This window comes from Bos mutus, chromosome 3 (genome assembly GCF_027580195.1).
Source record: "Bos mutus isolate GX-2022 chromosome 3, NWIPB_WYAK_1.1, whole genome shotgun sequence".
NCBI classification, from domain to species: domain Eukaryota; kingdom Metazoa; phylum Chordata; class Mammalia; order Artiodactyla; family Bovidae; genus Bos; species Bos mutus.
Window position 1 is genome coordinate 104,380,735 of NC_091619.1, and position 18,186 is coordinate 104,398,920.

The following is an 18,186-nucleotide window of genomic DNA, read 5'->3' on the forward strand; positions in this document are numbered from 1 at the left end:
TTGACTCTGTGTTGATACAGCCCTCTAAACGTCTGTATTTAGGCGTCTCTGGCATTTTCTTTCCAGGTCTCCCAGCTGTGGGAAAGTGAGGGACTTGTACAAGAATGACTTTCAGTGCACGAATGGTAAGGACTAGAAACACGGAAGCTGACCTCCTTCCTGAGCACTCCCTCTTTCACAAATTCGTGTTGATATTCATTTCCATATGTGTAAACGGTATTGGACAAAAATAGTGACAGCTACAAAACACTACAATGTTTTAACAATACCTATAACACAATGCAATCACAAAACCAAGAGTAAAATCTCTAGGTGGGAAATACAAAAATTAAAAAAGGAAACATTTCCCACCTCCTTATGACAGTCACACTGAGGCCCCAGACACCACATTATACCCTGCAGCTTGGTGAGTGGCTCTAGGGGCGCAGATCAGGCTTGGAGCTGGCCCGGAGGAAAGCCACCCAAGGTGTATACGGAGGGGTGGGGGTGGGGCGTGCGTAAAGCTAGAGCAGCCCATGTTTTCCTCTGGTATCAACACCAGCTGCTTGACTTGCTTATAACCTGCAAGTGCCACTTTTGCAAAAACCGAGAGGCTGAGTGGTCTGACACGTGGGGGTCAGAAAACCCACGTGTCATTTCTCCATGTGGGTGGTGTGGGGCCCCACACCCTGAGATGGGTTACCTTGTGAGTATCAATGAGAGACTGCAGGGCCTCCGTGTCATCGGGAAGTGCTCCCCGAAAGCGTAGCGTCTGCTCAGCTTCAGAAAGCCACTCCAGTAGCATGTGGATTGTGTCCCGAAACTCTTCTGCCTGAAATAACCAAGCACAAGAGCCTGAGCCTTTCTGTGCAGCTGAGGTCCCAGACAAGGCAGCCAGAGGGGGGTCTGGCCTATCATAGGCACCTAGAGGCTCTATTGAAGCCCCACAAAGGTCATTTTTCATCTGTGCAACTTTGAAAATCAACTGGAGTCATGATTTCTCTAATACAGATGTGCTAAATGTTCTTGTAGAACATTTAGAACACCAATTTTTGACTCCCTGTGAGACTGGCTGGAACCGATCCTGACAAAGAGGCTAGACTGACTTTGTTCAGGCCTAGCCCGGTGTTGTCTGACCTGCTTCAGGGCCTGCTCCAGCCGGCTCTGCTTGCAGACGGAGAGTTTGCACACGGTGTCCCAGCGAGTGCTCAGCTCCTGGAGCTGCCCCTTCACCCAGGTGGTGTCATCGCGACTGTTCTCTATCAGCTCCCGTCCGGATCGCTTCAGGACCTGAACAGTTCCTGTTCGCTTGCCCAGTTCCTTCTGGAAAACCTGGAAAACAGGAGAATTAGTTCGTCTCACAAATGTTTTGAATTCAAGTAGAACCAAAGAGAAAGCAGTCCTTTCTTTCAATTCTCCTTTGATAGGTTCTAATTGTGTGTCTTTTATGCAAAGATGGAGGTGGGACCACAAGGGAGAAAGAAGCATCACAGGACTTGGGTCTGAATGAGGGCCATGTGACTTTGGATAAGCTGCTTAACTGGAGTCCCTGCTTCCTCACCTGTGATACAGGAACTGTGCTATGCTAACCCCTCTGGAACTGTGGGACTTTTAAAACTGATTTTTATTGGAGTATAGTTGATTTACAACGTCGGGTTAGTTTCTTTTTGGGGGCCACAGCATGCCACATGTGGGACGTTAGTTTCCTGGTCAGGGATCAAACCCGCATTCCCTGCATTGGAAGCACAGAGTCTTAACCACTGAACCACCAGGGAAGTCCCTGTTATGTTAGTTTCTGCTGTACAGCAGTGAACCAGTTATACATACACCCACTCTGTTTTAGATTCTTTTCCCATATAATTTATTACAGAGTATTGAGTAGAGTTCCCTGTGCTATTCAGTAGATTGTTAGCTATCTATTTTAGATATGCTGCTGCTCGTGCTAAGTCGCTTCAGTCGTGTCCAACTCTGTGCGACCCCATAGACGGCAGCCCACTAGGCTCCCCCGTCCCTGGGATTCTCCAGACAAGAACACCGGAGTGGGCTGCCATTTCCTTCTCCAACGCATGAAAGTGAAACGTGAAAGTGAAGTCACTCAGTCGTGTCCGACTCTTTGCGATCCCGTGGACTGAAGCCTACCAGGCTCCTCCGCCCATGGGATTTTCCAGGCAAGACTGGGTTGCCATTGTCTATGTATATGTCAACCCCAATCATCCAATTTATCCCTCCCCTCTCTTTTCCCTCTTGATAAGAGCCCACCTGCCAGGCACATAAAAATCTGGTGTAATTTCAAGGTAAAGCTGAATGCTTGATGCTGAAGCAGGAGAACAGTATGCAGTTCAACATACAGGTGTAGGTACTAAATGCTGGTATGCACGGTGCTAGCTCGTCAGGTTCGCAAGCAGTTGAAAAGCACTCATTTTCATTGTAACAATCAGTGGAAAATGGATATCTTGAGGGTCTTCTGAATTTAAATCCAGTTTGATTCAACTGAGATATATAAGATTCAATTGAGACATATAAACAGGAAATGGGAGGGAACCTCAAAATCAAGTTTACACATTGGCACATCTGAATCGAACCAAGTTTGGTCAATTCTTTGTGACTGATGCAGAATCCCGGCAGCAGTTTGTTTACACACACAGAGCAAGGAGCCGCCTCTCTGACAAGCAGAGAGACAGGCTCTTTCCGACTTTCTTTCTAGGGAAGCCTTAGGAGGGCAGCACAAGCAGAAGGCACACAGGGATGGGGACCCAATGGCTCCACCCTCCACACAGCCCAGATCTCACCCCTCACCTTGTGGGCGTCCATGAGGTTCATGACGAGGTCCAGGTCTCCGTGGACAGGCTGGTCCTCAGCCAGCTGCGGCTCAACCTTGTACAGCCAGTCAACCAGGGCCTGCAGGGCGTCCATGAATTGGCCCGAAAACAGCAGGGCCTCCTCCAGCTTGTGCTGCCTGAGACAAGCACATAAGCCTCACTGATTTTAATGATCCTTTTATGAACAGCCCACAGTTCTGGCCATTGAAAGGGAACACTGCTTGAACTCTATCTAGAGACCACTGTGTCAGAACAGTCAGAAATATTATAAAAAGTGACTAAGAGATCTTTAGGTATGTTTAGGTAAACCACTCTTAAAAACGGATTAAGCATAGTACAGGTGACAGTAGAGATGCACTTCCGGGATCTTAAGAGTCCAGCTGCTGTACACATAGACACACCCTACGACCCGAGGTCTTTTTATTTACATTACACCAGTCCAGCAGAGGGTGAGGTTCTGTTAATGACCTGGGGCCAGCAGTTCAACTCCTAACTCTCCATCTAAGACTCTAGGGGGTCTCGTTACCTCTTTGAAACTCAGTCACCTCATCTGAAAAATTGGGAGTACAAATAATATAGAGCTATCATAATGCTTACATAGCATAGTGGGTACAAGTGGATAAAAGTACAACTTTTAGAACTAAATCTCAGCTCTGCCACTTGGCAGCTGAGTGAGCATGGGGGAGTCAAGAAACCTCTTTATGACTGTTTCCTCATCTGTAAAAGGGGGAGGACAGTACCCCCACCTCAGTGGTTGTTATGAGGATGAGTGAATCTCATGGTGGTTCAATGAGATACTTTATCAGAGGCTTTTGTAGAACATTCAACACAAGAGACAATCAGTGAGACAATTACCGGCATTACAAATTGGCGATTTACATATATTCATAGATCTATTAATACTATTGTTGGCTTGATTTTTATAGGCTTCTCTCTTTGTAATACAGTAAGTTTCAAGTTTAAGTAAGATAATTTTAATATATTTTCCTCAGATTAATGCATAATTTGTCACTCAATTAACTGGAAATACCAAGAAGCTACTGTCACTGATGCATTAGCTTCATTATTATTTTTACAGAATCTGGTACCGTCTCCTGGTTACTTTTGGGATAACACAGAGACCCAAGAAGGGGACATTCATGCTCACCTCTCCACAGACTTGCCACAAACAGTATCCCATTTGTCTCTGACTTCTCCCAGTAAGTTGTCAAGTTTCTGAGTGTCATCAGGAAGCAAAGTCTTCTCTTTCAGTGCTCTGCCTGTTCTAATTGTGGTATCATATACAGGCTGTTTGCCACCAAGAGTTTTCTGGAACTCCTGTTTTCAGAAAGGAAAAAAAAAATGCTGAAAGTCAGATGACACTGAGTTTTCAGGTGGTAACCAGATAACAGTATGAATGTCACTATGTCTTGAACTAAAATTAACAACAGCTTACCCTGAACAAATTCGTAAGGTTTTGTTTGTGCCACACACACCAGATCATGACTTTTTCTAAAAGCCCACAGTTTTAGCTGGCTACTCATCAGTCACTTTGTTTGAACTCTTATTTAAAATAAGCAATTGTCATGGTTAGACACTGTCTACATGCAAAATGGAAGGCTGGCTCCATGATCTTAACTGTTTAACATTAACCAATTAGTTTTCTTTCAGCAAGCTAAAAGTTTTAGCTTTTTCTTTTTTTAACAAGCTACAAACGTCAGTGAATCCCAAGCTCAGGAATGAAGAGCAGTGAGCCAAGGTACCTTATGTTTGGAGAGCTGAAGTTTAATTTTGTCTGGGTCGTTGGATATCTCCAGTTCTGAGTCCAGGTGACTTTCCGCATCTTCCAGCCAATCAATCAGCTTTTTCCAAGCTTCATGGAACTGAAATTATTGAAGAATAAGTTATAACAGGAATGGACATGCACACCACACAGCACTTTCATCTGAACTCAACACACGAAGCCCAAGGTTGTTCAGTAAACTGGTACCTTTCTCTTACAACTTACTTGTTTTGCCCGCTTTCTGGCATCATCCAGCGATCGCCCTCTTTCAATAGATCGCTGGACAACCTTCTCCCATCGAGACTGGACGCTAACCAGCAAATTTTTGATCAAAACAACGTCCTGTTTTTGGCTAAGGAACTTTAACTGATTGCCAGTTTGATCCAGCTCAATGATCTGGTCTCGATGAGCATTTACTTCATTAGCAAACACCTGAGGAGAAAATATTGCTGTTTTTAAACTGGAGCTAAGATCAAGGAGCATCATTTTCAACTGGCACTTGTAAAAGCAAGGGGGAATTGTAATGCCATTGTTACCTTATGCTCCTCTATCTGGGAAAGGACAGTGTTTAGAATCAGGCTGGGAGGAGAAGCGATGTTTAAACTCTGCTCTGCTAGAGTGAGCCAGTTGATAAATTCTTGCAGGGAATTCTGGAATTCTGTTGCCAGGTTGAGGGCCTCTTCCAGCTTTGACTAAATTTTCAGGTGCCATTCACATACACAAAAAGACAAGTACAGAATTCAGGAATTATAGCTTCAAGGACAAAGACGTGAATTGTATACCAAATGAAATGACTTCTAAGAAGGAAGCCTCATGTAATCAACCTCCAAACATGCCCTGTTTGCAAAGAAGGGGACATTTTGAATGCTAGTGTCTGAAACTCAGACAACTGTGCCTGGAAAAGGCAAGAGCACAGTTTGCAGCTAAGTTGCTTTCTCTGCCATTCCCCACTTGCCGGGACACTGATCCCCACTTCCTGGGACATTAAAGCACAGGAATAACGCCATTCATGCCATTCAGGGACTGTAAGAGAACAGACCCTTTAGTGGTGACAGCTGCAGGCTCTCCAACCCGCTTGGGGCAAAGTCTCAGTTTCCTTTAATGTCCTTTTTGTGACATAAAAACAACTAAATGAAAAGCACTTCACTGTGATGAAGATGCTCACTGCAATGCTTTCTGTTTAAATATGTTTTCAGAAAATATGGCACTTGAAAATGTCTGAGTGTGAAACATGCTTATGCTACAAGCAACAAAGGCAATAAAGGTCAGAATATTTCAAGTAAAAATGTGACAACATTAGATGTAAATTTTTAGTCATTTTTATCTAAATCAGGATGACAAAAACAGTGCTTCATTCAGGGTGCATGCTATTTCTCCATGAATACATCCCAATTTTAGCCTGCAAGCTCAGAGACTTCCACCCAGAACACCTGGATGATGGCCTTTGCCTCTGGCCCATCTATCAGGCGGGCAAAACAGGATAATGACAGGTTGTTAAAAATGAATATATACAGAATTCTCACAGAAAAAAACACCAGCAACATAATAAAAACGTTCATTACTATTAACTGGCTTATGAATGCTTTTTACCTTCCTCTTGGCATTTTCAGGTTACTTCTGTAACCTAACAAATACTATATGGAGAAGGAAATGGCAACTCACTCCAGTATTCTTGCCTGGGACATTCTATGGACAGAGGAGCCTAGCAGGCTATAGTCCATGAGTCGCAAAAGAGTCCCATAGGACTTAGTGGCTAAACAACAAACAAAAGCATTGTAAAACTCAACCCACCCTATTCCTCCAACACCCCTGTTTCCCCGCCTGACCCCTGCTTATCTTTGGGCAATGTCTCCAGGGTTTAGCCTGGCTACAGTTAGAGGCCAGACTTTAACTTTTGGAAGCAGGGTGGTCTCTGAAGCCTCTGCAAAAAAAGGCTGGAGGTAGCTGTGGGTTCACCCAGACCCCTCCCCTACCCCTGGCCCAGTCAGAAAATAAGTGCCTGGTGTCTACTGGGGGAGCAGGGCAGTGCTCTGGAGGAGGGCAAACTGAGGCCTGCCTGGACTGGCCACTTCAGCGGCCTAGAGCCTGCACCACCCGGGCAGGGAGGTTCCAGGAGTGCTGCCACCCGTCCCCACTGCTGGATCCAGAGGCAGGGTCGGCACGGCTGCTGAGTGCCCCTTTGCCCTGCGGGAGGGCCTGGCTGCAGCATGCTGCAGAAGGCGGCCTCCCGCCCCGTGCCGTTCCCCTAGAGCAGGCTGGGAGAGAGGGGAGTTGGCTGGGCCAGACTAATTTCCCAGATGATGGGAAGTAACACCAGTAAAAAACATCAGCTGCCCCCCGCCCCAAACACTACAATGAATGCTACAAAAACGCAGACTCAATATAAAAAAAAAGTAGAAAAACAAAATCTACCTCAATTCTATCAAAGAAATGTTTCGAAGTCAATACACTGCAAGTTCCCAGATGGCAGGAAATCTTTCCACATCACTTTATCTACATAGTCTTTAGCAGAGCTTAAGTTCAGCAATTCTGCAATGTAATGTTCTTGCAAAATCAAAAATGATATCTTTGATAGCTAGCCTTCGTTTGATCAGTTCACCAAGTACAGTCGACCCCTCAACAACACAGGTTTAAGGGCATCAATCCTTTGAAAAGTTGAAAATCCACGTGTAACTTTATAGTCAGCCTTCCATATCCATGGTTCTGAATCCAAAGATTAATCAATCAACTAGGGATCGTGTAGTACTGTAGACATATTCAGCGCGGGGGAAAAAAATTCTGCACACCAGTGGACCCGCGTAGCTCAAACCTATGTTGTTCAAGGGTCAAAACTGTATTCCTCGAGGCTACTTGCTCCACTGTTAGGAAAACCCTGTAGAAACTTGCTGATGATGAGTCAGAATCTACCTTGGTTTCTTTAATGAGTTCTACATTCAGTAGGAATTATAAACAAGAGCCCGTCCAAGAATTAGAACATAGCCATATACTCGGGTCCTCTGTCCATTTTTCATGTAACAAAGTTACCAGACCCCCACACTAGAAGGATTCTAGTAAATTAATGCTTCTCTCAAAACGTTAATTTATAATGTGAATATGTGGTTTCTTTCTTTCTGCCCATTCAAGTTCACGATGACAGAGTTCACGTCTTTACGTTTCCACTGTACACCTAGCACAGTGCCTAGTACAAACAAGCCTGATAACTGTTTGTTCAATGGATGTTCAACGGATTTGGACACATATTTAATGTTTCATTTGCCCAGCACAGAAACTGTGTGCAGAGTGATATCCTGAAACTCTGTATTCATAAAAAATACTGTTTGGGGGAAAATGCCTTGATCTCTGATCACTTTTCTTTTGAAGACAATTTGATTTTTGAGGAAGAGTAGGACAAGGCCATATGATTTATTGTTCGTGAATTTTGGTAACTAGAAATCAAATTCCTTGTGAGGAATTATTCATGATACTCCCTGCGTATCGTTCCTAACCTCCCATTCTCAAGTCACCAACTCCAACAAAACCTATTTTTAAGTAGATGGAATATACAGTCCATCGCTGAGCAGTGCCTTAACTGGTAGATGCAGAAAAGGGACGCAGTATTATAAATATTATAAAAGCAAGTATCAGCAGAAACTAGTAGCATCAACGCAACTTGACATGGATGGAAAATAGAAATGTAAAGGCAGAAAAGATGGCTTGATTAGCACAAAGCCAATTCTGAGGATATCAGTTCTGCTAGCCTGTCACAATGCAACTGGGTGTTAAAGAACCCTCCATAGAAACTAGCTAACAACTGCATGCAGTCATTAAGAAAACTCCTTAAACAGTCACCAGACTGAACTTTGTGGTGATACCTTTCTCTCTTCCATCTTACTGCTGACCACATGCCACTTTTGTTCCAAGAGTGCCACGCTCTGTTCTGTCTTTGAACCGGATCCTGAGTCATCACGGCTGAGAAGCATTAGCCTGCCCTTGTCAAGCAGCTGATTGTAAGTCTCTTCCTTGGCTTTGAGCTGGGAATAGAGTTCCTATAAGAAAGAGCAAGAAAGAGGTCAGTAATGCCAATTTCTTCAAAGACACCCACACACAGATGTACGAGCATAGTTTGGAAAAGCTGAGGAAGGTCTCATTTGGATTAAAATCCTTCCTTTTAGATTCAACTGATGAACAATTAGGGAGTGAAACCCACCATTCTTCCTTAACATAATTTTGTCACCAACAGAATTTTTTAAGGACCAGTGACCACAAAAATGGACCCCAATAATTTATTTCTCCTTTTCCTGAGGAATTTGCCTAGAAATTACATTGCCTTTTGTTCTCGGACACTTTCTTAAAACACTGTCAGTTTCTATTGGATTTCCCTGAACCGTCCCCTACTAAGACGTCTTTTTCTTTTCTTTCCCCTGCTTTTTTTTTTTCATTTTTTTGGCTGTGCTGCATGGGCAAGCAGGATCTTAGTTCCCCAACCACAGATTGAACCTGTGGCCCCTACAGTGGAAGTGTGGAGTCTTAACCACTGGACCACCAGGGAAGCCCCAGTAGTCTTTTTCTTAAATACCACCATGTCTGTGTTAGGTATTTGTCTTCTTGATGCTTTCACTTTCAAATCAATACTGTATCAGACAATCTGATTAACTTGAAATTTGCCAGCTCACCAGGGTATTTCTTGCCAATTCTTCCCCGTTGCTACTGCTGCCTATCATAGGATGTTAGAAACCTGTATATACGCAGCAGCCCCCCCAGCACTATTTTATCAGTAAAAGTGTACTACTCGGTAGACTCCCAGATACACGTCTCTGTGACTTCATAAAGGAGCTACTGAATATGGGATGCCTGTGATCAACTTCAAGAAATCTATTACCATGTGTGTATCAAGTTGTTCCCTGGCTGTTTCAGGAAGTCCTCCTGTGGGCTTCGATGCAGAAAGCTGGGTCTCCATTCTAGTCAGATCCAAGAGGAAATCTTCAATTTCACTATGGAAACCCTGGGCCTTTTGAGAAAAGACATCAGAAAGGTCAGCAGTCAATTCTAGTTTCCAAAGTAAACTCTCTAAATGATCACACAAGGAATTTTTAAGGGAGGCATTAGGCGCTGCTCTCAGGCAGGGCTGCTCTGTTGCTGGATGAGCACAGGGCCAACATATTTTTACAACTCAGCAGAATCCCTCAGGGCTCACTGTAACACAGAGATGTCTGATACAACCTGATGAACTGACTAAGGTACTGCTGAATTTGGATATGGAGGGACCTGACTTGATCCAAGAAATAGCCTGATCTGTGAACAAGGTTTGTCACAGCAATGATCTCCTAACTTTGAGTAGGAGATGGAGAGGCACTGGACAATAAACTAATCCAAAAAGAATGACCCAATTAAAAGCTGTTCTTTCCAGACAAGTCTAGCACAGAATTGACCTTCCTCTCAAGGCAGACGGTTCTACACCAAACTGCTTTCCTTTCGTTGACTGAGATGCACTTTCTTCCAAATGTCATGTGCACAGCTCCATGGGGCACTGACGGAGCTGGTCAGTGGACGGAGCGTGTACCTGCTGCAGAGTCGACTGAAGCTGCTGCTCCCTCTCCTCTGTCTTTTGTAACACTGACTCCCAGCACTGGTTCATGGTTTCCAAACGGCTCCTTAAGCTGCTGGCATCGTCTCCAGCACTAGACTCAAGAAGCTCATTGCCAGCTTTGTTGACTGTTTCCACTGTGGCTTGATGGGCCAGAACGTCATTTTTTAGAACCTAAAAAATGTTGAACAACATAATTTATCTCTACAGGTATCATTAAGCCTGGCTCTCTAAGGTATGCACAACACCAAAAAGCTTCTGGTGGCAGTACCCGATCTCAAACCAATAGGCTTAGAGATAAAAAACGACAATACTTACATGGTGCTTTGCGAGCTCAACTTCAATGACTTTTGGGTCTCCACTTACTGGTCTCTGAGCGTCCAGCAACTCCTCAGTGTGAGTCAGCCAGCTCATTAGTTCCTCTAAGGCATGTTGGAACTGGCCAAGGGCCAAGAGAGCACCTTCCAGCTTATGCTACTCAGAAAATGATACGAAGGGAAGGTTTGTTAGGAAATTAGGTAACAGTAGACAGTGGTCCACGTGACGCGCTCTGCCATCTGCCTTACCTGTCTGTGAGCAATTTTCTCACCCAGGTTCTCCCAGAGGTGTTTGAGTTCTGTCAGGGGTTCTCGGATAATATCTCTGTCCGTTTCGTCAGTAGCTTTCTTTAACATTAGTTCACCCTGGTGATTGAGCTTCTCCATCTCAATTTGCTGTTGGTAAACTTCCACTTTGAACTCCTACCAAAGACATACTAAATGTTAACAGCACAACAAGTCTTTAAAAGCTAAAATGGGACTTCTCTGGTGGCCCGGTGGTTAAGAGTCCGCCTGCCAGTGCAGGGGACACGTGTTTGATCCCTGGTGTGAGAAGATTCCACATGCCACAGGGCAGGTAAGCCTGTGCACCACTAAAAACTGAAGTCTGTGCTCCGCAACAAGAGAAGCCACGATGAGAAGCTGCACACTGCAGCTGGACCGTAGCCAGCCCCCACTCGCAGCAACTGGAGAAAGACGGCGCACAGCAACGAAGACTGAGCACAGCCGAGAACAAGACAACTTGCCACCCAACCAAAACAGACAAAACCAAAAAAGAAGCAATCCTCCTTCAAAAACCGTTCCCAGGTACAAACCTTCATTTCATTTAACTGATCTTTAACAGTGTTGAGGTCGGTGCCGACAGGGGGCATTGTGCAGAGTTTAATCACAGTGTTATCTAGCCAGTCAAACATAGCCTAAAATAAAAAAAAATACAAATAAGCAGTCAAAAAACAAAAATATGAAAAATCACGAGACAATTAGCATGATCTCTGCTAAACAGAGTTAAATCAAAGTACCTTGTGCTATTTGTGCACTGAAGTTGGGGAAAGAGATAGAGATAATGATCTTTACTTCAGTAATATGGAGACTTAAGAATGAAGCCAACATGACTGGAATAATGTCCAAAATAAACTACAATTTGGAAAAGCTAAATATGAAAAAATAAATAAATAAAACACCAACGTCTCACAGCCAGCTAGCAAGCCCACGATGTGCCACAGCTATCGTGCCACACTGTGCTTCAGGACAACCTGGGTTTGGAATTTCTAACAAGCAATGACTTTGACAGCAAGGCCAGCTTCACTCTATAGCCTCCACGAGGATAAATTATATGATAAGCACGCAAAGAAAAGCATGGTAAGAAGCCTAAGCTTCTGATGTCAGAACTTTCCTCATTAGAAGTGGGAAACCAGCTAGAAATACAGCGCGAGCACCTCTGGTTTGAGAATGCTGCAGTCCTGGGAAGGTGACCCACTCACGACGGACAGAGAAACCACAGCACCTGTGTTTCCCCAGTGGTCACTCTCGGCCTCTCACCTGAAGAGTGTCCTGGTACTGCACAGCGGCTTGCATGGCATCCTCAAGCTTTTCCAGCCTCTCTCTCCATGTTTTGTTTAAGTTCTCCCAGGCATTGTTCATCTAGGGGAAAAACAGTCAATCAGATTCCCCAATTCACCCCACTCTTGGTGTGAGTCCGCTCATGTTTCACCTGAACCCCCTGTCCACTTCTCCACACCTCATCAATGCTCTTCTTCACTTCCGGCTTCTCAGTTTCTCCGCAGGCAAAAATCAAATCTGCTCCAAGGATTCGAATAAACTCCAATTCCTCATGCAGACCATCTGTCTCTTCCTTAATAGTCTACATGAAAATGAACAGAACATTAGCTAAAACAGAAAGAGGAACAGAACTTCCCAAACTTTGCAAATGTAATTTATACCCCATCAAGAGCAGATGCCACACAGAATGATCAATTTCATTAAAGTCTTTCAGTGTTCTCAACATTTCACTCACCTAAATAGTGGAGCTTCACAGTCTGGTTATTTTTCTAATACATACATCAAATATGTTTTTAAATATTAACATTAAATATATAAAATAATTTGAGAAAGGTGCAATGAGCGTCAATAATTTTAGCAAAGGTCTGCAGAGATTATAATCTATAATCAGAAGTCTATAACGGAGAAGGATATCAACAAGGATAAAATAAGAGTATAAGTCACAAATTTAAGAGCTGGGAGATGTGCAAAATAGGAATACTAGACTATATAGTCCTGAAGAAAGTCAGTTCTGTGCCAGATTCTAAAAATTGGTTCGTGGATTGTCAATGACAGAGGTGAGGAGGTGGAAAACGGCCGACATAAAAGAGACATAAGAGAAAGAATACAGAATATCAAGACTATCTTGGCTTGTCCTAAATGGACAAGATGAGGTAAGAAATGCATTTAATAAAAACTAAGCTCCACCCAAATACTAAACAAAGGTATGTCAAAGTATGGATGGTAAGTCCAGAGTTTATTTTCTTTTCTATTTCCTATTTTTCAACATTAATCGAGAAATAAGGTACACCAAAGTGAGGACTAAATTCAGAAATGAAAGCAAACCCAGATTTTTGAAGCACATTCTAATAATTTGAATTGTTAAGTTTAAAACTGATGACAGAGCTTTTGTGTGACGGATCTGCTGTGTATCACAACGGGTGACTGCATGTACCTACACAAGTGGTAAAGCCTGTACACTAAAAAAAGAAAGAAATTTACTATAATGAGCCCCACACCCCAAGTATAAAGGCATACTATTAAACTTAAAAAAAAAAAAGAAAAAAACAAAAACAACTTTTAAGGCACTCAGCCCGGCTAAGCAGCTAACACAACATACTTGGCTAACGCGCTTTCCTGGAAGAGGTTTTGTTTTCTTACCTCGGCAGCTTCAACCTGTTGCTTGATGATGGATGGGTCAATGCCAGGGCTTTCCAAGTCATGCACGATGTCCTGGGTATCTTTGATAGTGGTGAGGAGGGCTGCCATGTCATACCAGAACTTCTCTGCTAGCTCAAGGACATCGAGGAATTTAATCTCTCGCTCTTCTGCCCGAGCTTTGATGTCCTCCCAGAAGAACACCATTTGATCCAACTTGTCCTGGATCTCTGAGAGGGGATAGGAGAGTGAGCAAGACTTCTCTAAGGGCTGCGATCAGCCTCATCAGATATTAGATCTAATCCTCGTACTTTCACTGAAATGATACTTTAAAAGGCTCTAAAAATACATTACTGAAACAGAATTTCCTATCTTAGCTTTATTATTTCCATATTCTCATTTTCCACTTGTGTTGGCCTCCCACATAAAGAGATCACAGAGGTAATGTGGAAATGAGTTCTCTGTTAAAAAAGTATTGCTAAGACGCTTATAAAGGGGCTTGGATGAAAACTCTATTTCTAGTATTCTGTGTGGAACCTGGTATGTTTCCCATGGAAATTGTATAAAAGGTAGCTATGTTCTTCCCACTATTGGTACAGCTTTTCCTCATATTAAGTGGGTAAAGGAGCACTTGTTTCCTGGCCTGGGAATCTAACTACCAATTGTAATCTTGTTTCAAAGGAGAGATGTGTTCTGAATTCTAAATGATCTGTAGAATACTCATTACTTGGGTACTGTCTTTGCATTCAATGAAATACATCTGGTGGGATGCTGGAGGTAACCACAGCTTAGAATTTAAGATTTTTTTTAAAAAAATTATTAATCAAGCACCTTTTGCAGCCAGATCCTTGTCAGCTCCTTGAGATCGCCCAATGAGTTCTTCTCCACGGCGCTTCAGGGCCTCGAAGGATGGCTGCAGTTTTTCCAGCTCCACGGTGGCACTCTTGTTCTCGCTGATGCACTCTCTGATCTTGTCCACTTCAGCAGGAATCAGCGGTGGCATTCGCAGGCGAGAGGAAAGACTCTCCAGAGTTTCCAACATGGGCTCAATTTTATCATGGAACTAAACAAATATTGGACCATTAGCCATCACAGCAGTACTGCATCACACTTCTGGGGTAAACGTTAGGGATTAAAGCCAGTGTATATATTTACTCCTGTTTAGGATAAAACCTGTGCTCAAACTAGCCCTAGGACTGTCAAGTGTTGGCTGTGGCTAAGAAACCATTTTGGGTACAGTACACTAGAGCTGGACCATCAGAAAAGTATTTGATGACTCAAAAAGCTATTACTTCATATACCAAAAATCAACTCACATTGTTAACGGTGCTACAATAGTTTCCCTATTCCAACTAATGTGATGAAAAAGGGACAAGACTATGGAACCAGTGAGAGTCAGTGTGTCAACATCTCAGATGACAGCTGCATGCAACAAATTAGACCAACAAGTTAGATGCCCTCCACCAACTGTGTAAATGGATGGGGAACTCAATATGCTACATGACTTGGAGTTTAAAAGTACCATGGCATGCAATTCAACAACCCACCGGATGTAATAGTGAGAAAGGAAAATGTTGGCATGATGAAAGATAATTGGGGAAGGTCAAATCTAACCTATTCCAAGAGAACAACTACTCTTTCCACTTTTCTATATGTTTTATAACATATCTATAATTGTAAAGTTGTGATTTATAATATGAAGCAGAGAGGGGAGAAAAGGGAGCAAAATCTAAGCCTGCCCCCTAAAGCCAACTCTGGATTCATTAACTAGAATAAGGCTCACCAACTGTTAAATGTCATATAGGAAATAACAAGGTAAACAAAATCCCTTCCCATCACTCCCTCACTTATAGGTTATGCCCCAAATGAAACTGGTACAATAGACTGCATTAGTAAAATTTATACCACTAAAGTTAAGGCAAGTTTCCTTGTAAATAACCCTCTCAATTCTCAGCTTCATAAGAACACCCTAATCCCAGTGGGGGTGGGTACCTTACCTCTGTAATCTGTAATGGTGGGCGCAGTCAACACAACAATGAAATGTGACGATGTGGGGAAGACAGGAGCAGGCAGCAACAACACAAAGTAACACATTCCACAATGTGAGTGAGAGATGGGACGGAAGGTGGGGGAGAAACTTGAGTAAGTACAAATATTAACCAAGAATATTGACTAAACATAGGAATAAATTACCCAGACATAACAGTAATATATTAGTTGAAAAGTATGTAGTTACATGCTTTAAACTCCACTGCTGGTGGCTTGTTTCTCCTTGGCTCTAACTTCTCCCTAGTCAAGTATCTTTCTCTGAACGAGGAGCAAGCTGGTGGCCTCTTGAGTAGGAAAATGAACGTGCTGTCTACATCTTGAAAGCAACAGGTCCAATAGCAATCTGACTTCACTTGAGGTATTTGTTGCTTCAAGATGAATTTACCCAAAATCACCTCTGTTAAAGGATCACCACGATATCAAGTTTTCAAGAAAACCATACAGACAATTGATACACCAGCCAAGATGCATTTCACCCTCCTCCTAGTTGTCAGTGTAACCAATGCTTCCTGGGATAAAAATGCAAATGGGCAAAGGCTCCCAGTCTCTTGATAATGTATCACCAGCATACATGGTCTGGACATTCCTGGGCATAGGGACATACTGATACAGAGCCTCCTGCTTAGACTAAAGGACAGCTGAAGGTTATATGAGTTTAAGACACAGACATACCTGAGCCGACTGGGAAATAGCCTCGTCCAGAGCCAGGGCCCGCTGGCGCACCTCCTCTTTTATTTGGGCATATGTGTTTTCTGCTTTCTGGTATTTTTCTTCCACCATTTGCCCCTCTTCAGGGTTTAGCTCCTTCAGTTGAGGGCCTATCTTTAGCAGTTTATCAATATGAGGTTTGTGTTCAGCAATGGATTCCCTCAGTTGCTATGTAAAAAAACATGGATTAAAATAAAGTGAGTCTTTTTATACCAGTTTGTTTGTTTAAATACTGTGATCAGAGCTCATACCAATGGAACAAACTAAATCGCTAAAATCCAGCAAGTCCCAACATCTCACCATTTATGGAGGGGGCGAAATCTAAGTCTTAGGGCACTGACTCTAATACCCTTGATTTTTAAAAGCCAGTTCAGATATTCCGCCACCCAAGAAGCTTCCCAGAGACAGCCTCCCTCACTCTTGCCCTCAAAACAAAAGTATCTCACTGCCTTCTGCACTTATAAGTACTTCTCTGTATTTCACTGCAGTCTCAAAGATTTAATGTCCGTCTCCCTGTGCGGACTGGGAGACACTAAACAGGACAAACTACAAATAATATTTCTGGGAATCCAACTGCTCCTTGACTCTACGGCTGGCTACTTCCAGTTCAATCTCCCTGTTATAGGAATACAGAGATAGGAGTAAGCACAAGCCATATACAAATAAAATAAACATTAAAAAACCATCTTTGATGGTAATACCATCAGCTGAAGTGTCTACAAATTTTCCTTTCATCTTAAGTCTCTGCAGCAAATTGCTTTCTGACATTCCTGAGTTGGGGCTCTCACTCCAGCTGGGGCCTAACCACAAGGAAAAAGGCCACCCAACCACACCCAAGTCTGAGAACACTCTGTTGATGCTGGAAAGATTTTAAGTTCCCTTGATTTTCATGTGGTGCTTTGTTTACTTCTGTAATACTCACATTCCTGACATCTCCATAATCTCATTCTTTAACTGATTCACATTAAAGAACAAAGGAAATATTTCAGATATGTATTTTTACTGTGCAAAGAAATTCTAATGGGTTAAGAATTAACTTCAAAACAGACTTACACTTGTTAGGTACTCATAAACAGGCTGTTTCTCAAACTGTGCAGACCATCTCCAGTTGTGCAATTAAATAAAACTTGGCATGCTCCTTACCCTCATCTCCTCTTGCTGCTGCCTGAGCTGCTCATGATCAATAGCCGGAGGAGGCAACTGTGCTATGAGAGCCCGAGTCTCCTCAATCCAGGGGCTGAGTTCCTCATAAGTTTCCCAAAACTGGTTCACCAAGACCTGTGCCCGCTCCAGGCGTGCGTAACGCTCTGAATTGAGCAGGCTAATGGCTTCGTATTGCTGTATCAGAGACTCTGTCTTTTCCTATGGACAACAAAAAGAAGTGTAAATGTTACTACCATGATGAATCCTTCTTTAAATAAAAAATGTAAGTAGATATACACTAAAAAGTATAAAGGAATATACACTACAATGCAAAAAAAAAAAATCAATTAATCTAGTAAGATTACAAGTGATTTTTATATTCTTTATACTTAACTGAATTTTTGAATTTTCCTATCACACATATGCATTATTTCTATAATTTTTAAAACATGAAAGTAGCTTTGCCAACAGTAAAATAGCACAAGCACAACACAGCAAAAACAGCCCGTCAGTAAGTACCTGTCACAACTTTAGATCCAGCATTACTGCAATAGGTCGGTTTGACTGTATCAGGGGCTACGGTGGGGATTCGCTCATCAACTTTCATCTGTCTTTACTTCTCTGATAAGAGTGTCTACAAACCCGCTATTTATACTTTACACGTTTAGGATGAGCAGGTCAATTTATGAAGATTTCTGAGGAAATAGTAGTTACCCATGCCCTTTACAAAAAAGGCTTCCTTTGTGACTCAGCTGGTAAAGAATCCACCTGTAATGTGGGAGACCTGGGTTCGATCCCTGGAGAATGGAAATGCTACCCACTCTGGTATTCTGGCCTGGAGAATTCCATGGACTGTTTCGTCCACGGGGTCACAAAGAGTCGGACGTGACTCAGCGACTTTCAATTTATAAGCAAAACAAAACTGGTGTA

The 18,186-nt window shown here is 42.9% G+C and overlaps 1 protein-coding gene across 18 annotated transcripts in view; it reads right to left on the reverse strand.

The window, feature by feature from the left end:
• Positions 1–18,186, reverse strand: part of MACF1 (microtubule actin crosslinking factor 1) — a 337,029-nt gene that overhangs the window by 25,644 nt on the left and 293,199 nt on the right. For all 18 annotated transcript variants that reach the window (XM_070368375.1, XM_070368374.1, XM_070368377.1 and 15 more), the window contains 19 exons: positions 17,257–17,475; positions 16,078–16,281; positions 14,188–14,419; positions 13,360–13,586; positions 12,179–12,301; positions 11,980–12,081; positions 11,256–11,357; positions 10,690–10,863; positions 10,442–10,597; positions 10,100–10,297; positions 9,419–9,547; positions 8,412–8,585; positions 5,097–5,252; positions 4,786–4,992; positions 4,541–4,660; positions 3,946–4,115; positions 2,776–2,935; positions 1,117–1,311; positions 683–811 (listed from right to left, as the gene is read on the reverse strand). In XM_070368375.1, coding sequence (XP_070224476.1) covers positions 683–811; positions 1,117–1,311; positions 2,776–2,935; positions 3,946–4,115; positions 4,541–4,660; positions 4,786–4,992; positions 5,097–5,252; positions 8,412–8,585; positions 9,419–9,547; positions 10,100–10,297; positions 10,442–10,597; positions 10,690–10,863; positions 11,256–11,357; positions 11,980–12,081; positions 12,179–12,301; positions 13,360–13,586; positions 14,188–14,419; positions 16,078–16,281; positions 17,257–17,475 — 3,177 coding nt within the window. The remainder of the gene's footprint in view (positions 1–682; positions 812–1,116; positions 1,312–2,775; positions 2,936–3,945; positions 4,116–4,540; positions 4,661–4,785; positions 4,993–5,096; positions 5,253–8,411; positions 8,586–9,418; positions 9,548–10,099; positions 10,298–10,441; positions 10,598–10,689; positions 10,864–11,255; positions 11,358–11,979; positions 12,082–12,178; positions 12,302–13,359; positions 13,587–14,187; positions 14,420–16,077; positions 16,282–17,256; positions 17,476–18,186) is intronic.